Source organism: Bradysia coprophila (genome assembly GCF_014529535.1).
Source record: "Bradysia coprophila strain Holo2 chromosome X unlocalized genomic scaffold, BU_Bcop_v1 contig_20, whole genome shotgun sequence".
NCBI classification, from domain to species: Eukaryota; Metazoa; Arthropoda; class Insecta; order Diptera; family Sciaridae; genus Bradysia; species Bradysia coprophila.
The window spans coordinates 5,209,466-5,218,479 of NW_023503307.1; the positions used below are offsets into that span (position 1 = coordinate 5,209,466).

Here is a 9,014-nt window from a genome sequence, read left to right on the forward strand (position 1 = left end):
CCACCACCCATGTGACTTTTCATTTTATCCGTTAAATAACGGAAAGGTGTTGGCGCACACAATATAAGAAAATTGTGATCTTGCGAGCTTACGATTGAGCCGGACAGAAAACTTTATACTTCTTTTTATTTTCATTGCATCGAGCAAACTTTCATAAAATGATGAGCTTGAAACTGAATTTATTTTTTAAAAGAGATAATCTCAATATGTACTGTCACGTCGGTTCTGTCGGCATGCAAACGATTATCGACTGATCAAATTAATAAAGTAAACCCAATGAGTCAAGTAACAAAATGCCGATCGGTTTCATCAAATAAGTCGGTAATTTCATTATTGATTTTGTTCATTAGTTAGACTGTAGATTTATGACTGCAGGTGTGCGTCTATTGCATCTTCGGTACATTCGTCCCACGATTCTAATTCGCTGTAGATGAATAACAGTTTTTAAACAGTTCTATGAGACATTCATCAGAAATATAAATTCAGATGAAGGTCCGTCGTGCACAGGGTCACGTGTGACAGACGATTATTAATTTCTTGTCAGCATTCACATTATACACATTTGAATGACAAAACAGGCAATAACTGTTCCATTCAGTCCAACAAAAGTAATTCATTAAATTCAGCTATCTTCAAATTAACAAACTCCTTAGCATGCGAAACCTGTTATCAATGAAAAATCAATGACAAATCCATTCTTTAACACGCATCAACAAAAAAAAACTTAATTCTTTTTCCAATCTTCTATATGGCATCCTAACAATCATTTACCATCCAAATGAAAAGAAAACAAAAACAATCTGAAGCACATAATCGATCGTTGGACATAAATTTTCTATAAAATTTGTAAAAATTTACATTTAATATAAAACACATCTCCCATTTGGTTTTGTGACAATGTCGATTATGGTAAAATATTTGAAGAGAAGCAATTAAATCGAGAAGGTCGGTGCCATCAAAAGACATTGACCAACTTATTCGAATAAAAATAAAAATTTCAAATATTCCAAAAAAGAAAGAAGAATCTGCAAAATTCTAAACCTGATCGGTTCGTTCCTCCTGTTTTAATGTGGTAGCATCACAGATAATTGATTCAACTTTTATCAAAGCAATTAGCAGGCACATTATGGAGATGATGGATTTGACTTTCTTGGACACTGTGAATCTCACCCTTACACATTATTTTACTGAAATAATAATCTCGTTCATATGATCATCGAGAATTGTTCTTTCATCTTTAGAACCTATAGGATTCATTTTAGAAATTATTTTAAATTCATATTTCTTTTGTTCCGTAACTTGAACAATTAATGAACCAGGTATTTACAGAACGCCAAGCCAATAAGTCGAGCATTGGACACTGCATAATACTATTTTTATATTTTAGTAAAAACGATACTTACAAACCTGTTGTTAAGAGGGAAGTAATCTAATGGACATTAATTATGTGTCGGACAGGCATCCAATTTATGGACATCCATTGAGAGATGAATTAGGTTTAGCTGTAAATCGCTTACCTGTATAGAGACTTTAGGTCATAATCTTAAGAGCCTTTAAGCCTTGTTACGTCATTGCCAATTTTTGTGAATATTCGAAAAAAATCAAAAAATTACTCGCTCACGAGGACTTACTTAAATTTGTGACTTTCCTTCTAATTTTTTCAAGTCTATTTGCGCTTAAAAACTACATTTATTAGACTATTATGAAATTATAATTTAACGTCACTAAACAGGAGGGGGTGGACTTCAAAGCTCGCTTTTCACTTGCTACGTCCTGGAAGCTCTTTCGTAATTGAAACCATTTTGGAACATAGATACGGTTGGCGATTAGGAGATGCGAACCGTATGCATTATTTGAGAGCAATTCGAGATAATCGTGAACTTGTGTGGCGACGGTTGTCTTGTCATGGTTCAAATTCAAAGCCTTTCGTAGTTCGTGAAAATTTGTTCCGTTAGCAGCTTGCGATAAATGCCATGGCAGCAGAAAATGGTGACACATTTAAAAAAGTTTTCATGTTGAGCTTGGCCCGAATTTGATTAGCCTATAACGACAAAGCACTTTTGTTTGTCTAAAGCAAATTTATTACTAAATTTCACTGACGTCGACTTTATAGAAATATAAGGAAGGTCCATCAATGGATGCCTGAAACACGCCCAACACATATCACATCGTTTCCCTCTTTACATCAACTGTTTTAGCTTCTCTTTCAGGATATTTCATTTTTAATATAGTACATACTGACTCTGTGTTCTTCGATACCCTTCAAAAAAAAAATCATGAAAATCGGTCAAAGTGGCAAAAAAACACTACCTCTACTGTACTCCGCCGAGTAGTCGGATATACACTCAATCCAAGAGATCTAGCTCACGATCCGATCAATAAAATTTCGTAAACTTTTTTCGCCAAAGCTATTCGCGAATAGAGTTTCTTGGAGACTAATCGCAGAATCTGTTTCATGTAGACGAATCGCAGTAAATTTCTGTTAAAAATTAATGTAAATTGAGAGATTTGTTAAAAAATAATTTATTAGTTATAGTGAAATTATAGTTCCAAATTTCTTATTGAGAATATTAAGAAAGTTCTGGAGTAGTGACTATTCCTTATGACACTATTGCACTTGATGGCAAAAGTCAGAACGACTTTGAAAATTTATCTCAGAATTTTTAATGGCATGTAATTAAAGTGATAGCTATTTAATAAGAAATGATCACAAGAAAATAGGAAATGATCACTAGAAAAAGAGAAATGATCACAATTTTTTTATGATAGCAATAAAAATAGAATTTGATCACCAAAAAATAAGAATTTGATCACTAAATATATGCAATTTTACCACTAACATATGATCGTCTCGAAATAAGAAATGATCTACAATTATACGAATTTGATTACAAAAAATAAAGAAATGATCGTGCAAAATAAAAAATTTGATTGCAAGAAATAAGGATATGCTATCTATTATTCTGTTTGATTATTAGACGATGCAAGAGAAAAAAAAATTAACACCTAAGTTACCAACACCGTTCCGGCGCCCGGCTCGCATTGCGGCCCTCCGCTTCGCTACGGGGCAATGGGCCGGATCGCTCGGCGTGTTAAAACGCTTTTTATGTGCAATGAATTACACAGACTAATTATTAGACGATGCGAGAGAAAAAAAATTAACTCCTAAGTTACCAACACCGTTCCGGCGCCCGGCTCGCATTGCGGCCCTCCGCTTCGCTCCGGGGCAATGGGCCGGATCGCTCGGCGTGTTAAAACGCTTTTTATGTGTATTCGTTCGGACTTTTAGTGATCAAATTCTTTACTTTTAGTGATCAAATTCTTTATTTTTAGTGATCAAATTCTTTATTTTTAGTGATCACATTTGATTTAGCGGGTGGTAGGTACTACTTGTGATCACTTCTTATTTTAGGTTGCTAGAATCTTATTTCGTAGTGTTATATTTGAAAAACTGGTTGTGATCACATTCTTATTTTCCTGCAATCATTTTTATTTTCAAGTGATCAATTCTTATTTTAGATTTATCGCTTTTATTTCTTCCCATTTTTAATGAATAGATTAGAGAAGTCGCTACCATGAAGGCAGATAAATTTTTTTTAGGGGGGTCAGGTCTCTTGACTGACAGTTTTCTCAATATATTTTCAATCAATTTCATATAATTTTTCATTGCTAAACATCCGAAGCATCACAGACAGTGAATGCAATTGCCGTCTCTTTTTTAAAAAGCGGTAAACGGTTTTTGAGTAAATTTACCGGTAAATTGGATATAAATCAGTGAATGAAGTTTTTAATGACAAACCCCAAAAAATGTCTAAAGTTTCATGACAAACGTACGTTAAATTCGAATTCGAATTCGATTTAGTAATAAATTCGAACCTAAAAAATGATTTTTTAAATAACATTTACTTGAGAAAGATTATTAGTTTATTAAATACACCTCAAGTTTTAATTCTCCAATTTTCCGATAAATATTTTTCTCAAATCAAAAAGTTAGGAACTGAATTAAGTCTCTGACTTGCAATGGTTATAATAGGAAAACTGTACGGTACATCAGTAGTTTACCCCGTTACAGACGGCCAGGATATGATCAGTATTATTATCGGGTCTATTACTTCCATCGATCAAAGTATTTTTAATCGGTTGATTTCAAATCTTGTACTTCAATTATTTTAACATGAATTTTACTGTAGAGCATTTGTCGTCGTCATCCATAACAGATGAATTGCCGTGTGTGACAGGTTAAACAAAAAAATTATTTGTGTGAAATCAAAGCAGAAGATACATCAATTATCTTCAATCATTTATTCAGTTGTATCTAGCTCTCAAATCATTCCAAAAACGCAAACGTTCACCATGTGGATTCGTTCCAGCTTGTACATTCGATCCAAGTTCAAGATATTGTTGATTTCCGGAGACTCGGGGCCATTGAACATAAGCAATCGGATCATTGAGTGACGTAGGTTGGCTGGATAATTGATTCACAACTTTAAGTTTTGTGGATCCCATGAGCGAGTTTTTGTTGCATTTTGACTTACCCAGTTTTAGCAAAATTGGTCCATAACCGAACCAATAAACGACTCATACGAGCAGCAGGATTGGTTGGTAAAATTGGCGCTGGTATGCTGGTGATTTGGAACAAATATCCAAGTTCGTCAGCGTGAACTGCTCCAGGATAGCGGTTTAACGATAGCAAGTTTTTCAGGAAATTCAAAACTCCTGTAAAGCTGAACTTATAGTAAAATACGGGATCCACCTGTTTTTTCGAATGAATATTGGCCGTCATATCGATTCCCCTAGCAAACATTAAATCTGTGTTGTATTGAGTGTATTCATATCGGTTTGCTGTAGACAATGGACGTCCATCAAAATAAAACTGCGAAATTTCATTAACCATGCTTCTAGATTCCGGAGAATCGGCGGAAACATTCCACTGTAACGGGATCAGGATATGCGGATTTTCATTGAACACATTGAATACATTTGGATCCAGGATTTCCTCAATGACTTGGAATAGACTTTCTGCGTCGTTGAAACCAGTTATGTATGGCACATGATTAAATGTACCAGAATTCATCAAATCAATCGGTTCACCGGTAAGGAACACTTCGGACGGATCGATATTTGCGGGATCACGACAAGGAACGAATGGAATTGGTGTAAGGCCACGAGGTATTTGCTAAAATTTAAAAAAATCCAACAAATTAATGATGGCTAGTCTATAACCTTAAGCTCCTTTAAAAACGTACAAACTGTAAAACACCGGGTGTCACTCGAATCATATCGATTGGCTTTACTTGACGGAGCTGTCTGATCAAGTCTTCATTGTCAACAAATGTTATGTTCATATCTTTAGCTAATTGATGTGCAACATTTTCGGGATGCGTTTGATATGCCCATGGATTTAAAGCTGACCCACTTTGTGAAATAGCTCTCTTGAAGAGTCCTTTGGCTGAAGGTGAAAGAATTAAATAATGAGCTGCTGCACCACCAGCTGATTCACCGAAAATCGTTACTGCAAAGACACACGATGAAAAAACGACCAAACTTGTAGACTTCTAATGTTTGTATTACCGTTATCTGGATCGCCACCGAATTGGGCAATGTTGTCCTGAACGAAGTTTTAAAATTATCTCCAAGTTCCAAATGATTTATGAAGCTAGTGATTTCCCCTCAATTACCTGAACCCATTTTAATGCCAAAACAATATCCTTCAATCCATAGTTTCCTGGTGCATGCTTATCGCCAGTGCTCAAAAATCCCAATGCACCCACTCGATAATTCATTGACACCATGAGAACATCCTCAGCAACGATAAAATTTGGACCATAAATAGAAGAATCTCCACTTCCGAGTGCAAACGCACCACCATACACCCACACCATAACCGGTCTGCGTCCATTCATATTTGGCGAGTAAACATTTAAGGATAGGCAATCTTCATCCTCGTTATTTACTAATGGCACATTTTGTGGACACGAGACTGTGTGCTCATTAGCATTGCGAATCCCTTCCCAACCTTCATGTGGTTGTGGTGCACGGAAACGCAATTCACCAACGGGAGCTTTAGCATAAGGTATACCCTTGAAACTGAAATAATTGCAGAGCAGGCCACAGGACAAACGTTCTCCACGAAGAATGCCGCCAGTTGTTTCCACGATCAATGGATCCTGAGTAAAAGAAGTTTCGAAAATTATTTTCTTTCTTTGCACAAAGTTCATAATTTTACGTTAACAGGTAACGAAGGTATGCTATTAACAGTTACAACCGTCAAAGCTCCTATTAGCACTGTTATTTGAAACATTTTTTTATTTACTGAAATTAAGTGGGTTCAGTGGTGTTCTTATACTGACCGTAAAAATTAATTTCGATAGCGCAACATTAAAGACTGTGGGGTTATTAGTCTAGTATCTGATAGATTAAAGATTGATACGACTGCGAACATTCTTAATTAATTTTATCTTTCAGTAGATAATTTGAATATGAAAAGTTTTCGACAATTGGATGCCAACAATGTCTTTTTTTTATTTTTTATAGATCAATATGGACTGCACAAACACCTGGATTTATTTCACCCAATACTCTGCATTTGTGATTTACTGTGTTTAATGAGTACATGTATCGTAGATCAGTAATAGCAAAAAACTTTTTTAGAAATTCATTCATTTACTTGTGTATTGATTGACTGATTATTTAGCTTGTGCTCGTGCGGAAGGAATATATTACATCATATCATCCGGCTAGTTTCAAAATAGAACAACTAGAATGCTTGCTGCTTTATCAGCATATTCTTGGAAGCAGACCAAAGAATACAGTCGTGTGTAGTGAACGAACATGGAACTATTAGTCGTTATAAAGAGGATAGAATGTGCTTTTGGAGTACTGAAGTGGGACAGTGTTTCAAACAAATTTTGAAGCACTTTTGCTACCCTTTATTATACCCACACTTTTGTAAGCAAGCGTGACGTAAGTCAATTACTAGAAAAAAATTGCAAAAATGTTTTTGACAGAAACTTTTTGACTTCCCCGCGCTGGTCCTAATGACTCTCAAAGTTGGATATTTCAAATCTGGACATCCGTACGAGTTCAACGAGTTATGCAAGGGAAGTTGTGGCGATCATTTTTGGTAATGTGTGTTGGAGTACTAACTTTTGCTATGTTGTAGAGGAAGTTGAGGCGATCATTTTTGTCTTACTTTGAGTTTATTTCAATAATTTGAGTTACACAAAAACACTGCCTTGATATTTTTAGTAATCTACCTGTACTTTCAAAAAAAACTGATATTAGTAAAAAAAATACCTCAAAGCGTGAAGGTGCATTTACTTAAAAAAATAACTGATATCGCTAGGAGCGACGTATTCTACGTGCGAACTCAAAAATTTGACCAAAAGAAATTTAGGAATTTTAAGGTGTTTCTTAAAGAATTACATGGATTTTTTAAGAATTAGTCGGGAAACAGCAACATCTTTTTAATTTATTTTGATTCGTTGACTTATTTTAAGATAAAATTTGTTCGACGACATTTGAAAAAAACTATTTTTTTTTTTTTTAATTGAAATCAAAACTCACAACATTATCTTCTTTAAAAAAACGCAAAAAACAATGTCGACTTTTTCTTCGTACGGCTTTCGTTTCTCTCTATAATTATGACATTTCCCTTTGTATTTACTTAAATGTATTTGTGTTAGCAGCTCACTGCCTTCTGACTGCCTCTTTGACAGCATTTACAAAAATATCGTTTCGCATAGCTCGATCATTAAAAATTAATTTATAAAAAAATCTGCTCAATTTAAATTGTTTCTGACAACGCAAATATTTCTAATTTTGGTTATAGAATCAAAATAAATTATAAAAAAATCATCTGTTTCCTGACTAATTAAGGCGCTGATTTGTGGTCCACATATTTATGTCTTGAACAAAGAGCAGAAATGATGAATCTAGATCTTCATTTGTTAAATGAAATATTTCGATTTCAAATTAAAACCAAAACAACTCCCAAATCAGAAAACAACAGTGAAGGAATTCACTTTTCTTCAACTGTAAAACCATACTTGTCAATTAACACAAATGCCTTTGAATTGAAGAAACACAAAAATCTGAAATTTAACAGTTTCTTTTCACTTAATTTCATAAGATATGATGATGCTGTTGAATCAAAATTGTTGTACACACCGAAATTCGATACCTGACTGCCTGTAGATGGAAAGGCTAAATTTTGTTTCAAATTAGTACAATTAGCCGTATCGATTACTTTGTGCAAACATTGTAGTAATGAAATTCACCTCAGGAAATTTGTTTAATTAAAAATGATAAGAGAGAAACAGGTAAAGTTCTAAATTCATTCGATGGTGTATAATTAAAGCAAATTGAACAAATTAAAGTCATGTACAAGTTGCATAATCATCAAGCATATGTTGAAATATAAAAGTTCTGAATAGCGTTTAACCTCAGTTTACGTTAATGCTATTATTTTGATCTACACACCGAGATGTATAGTATACGCGCATATTATTTAACTTGTTTTTATTACCATGAGGCACGTCTTCAAAAACTGATTCGAATGAATTTAATATATTTTTTATGGCCACGAGCTGCGATTTTTTTGGAGGTCAAAGAACTCAAATAAATGTTGAAAAGAATACTTGCCATATAATAATAATATGTGATAGCCATAGGTAAGTTTCGAGTTTTTTTTCTCTCTCTCTTTCGAGTAGGTATTATAAGTCGATATAATATTGGTGTAAAATGTACTTATGTTTAGGATAAAACCAAATTTTAAAGAACAACTTTTACTTTGACGATTCGATTGTCCTACAATAATATTATGTAAGCTTTGTGTACATTTGTTTGGTATGCATATTCTGATTACAAATTTGATTTATTTTATTAATCTTCTTGCTCGTGTGCTGGACGATTCATTGAAGCCGGTGGTATTCGCCCATTGATAAGACAAAGCCTTTTGATAAGGATATTTCTGCAGCTGAAATGTCGCGGTTCCACACTGTTTTCAACGGTGT

The 9,014-nt window shown here is 34.2% G+C and overlaps 1 protein-coding gene across 1 annotated transcript; it reads right to left on the bottom strand.

The window, feature by feature from the left end:
- Positions 1-4,281: 4,281 nt before the first annotated feature.
- Positions 4,282-6,338, bottom strand: LOC119068556 (carboxylesterase 1D-like). The gene is made up of 6 exons (XM_037172182.1): positions 6,227-6,338; positions 5,679-6,167; positions 5,572-5,608; positions 5,247-5,512; positions 4,536-5,176; positions 4,282-4,465 (listed from the first exon to the last, which is right to left on the bottom strand). Exons 1-6 carry the CDS (start codon positions 6,299-6,301, stop codon positions 4,306-4,308), a joined length of 1,668 nt encoding a protein of 555 aa, XP_037028077.1. The 5' UTR covers positions 6,302-6,338; the 3' UTR covers positions 4,282-4,305.
- Positions 6,339-9,014: the final 2,676 nt, after the last annotated feature.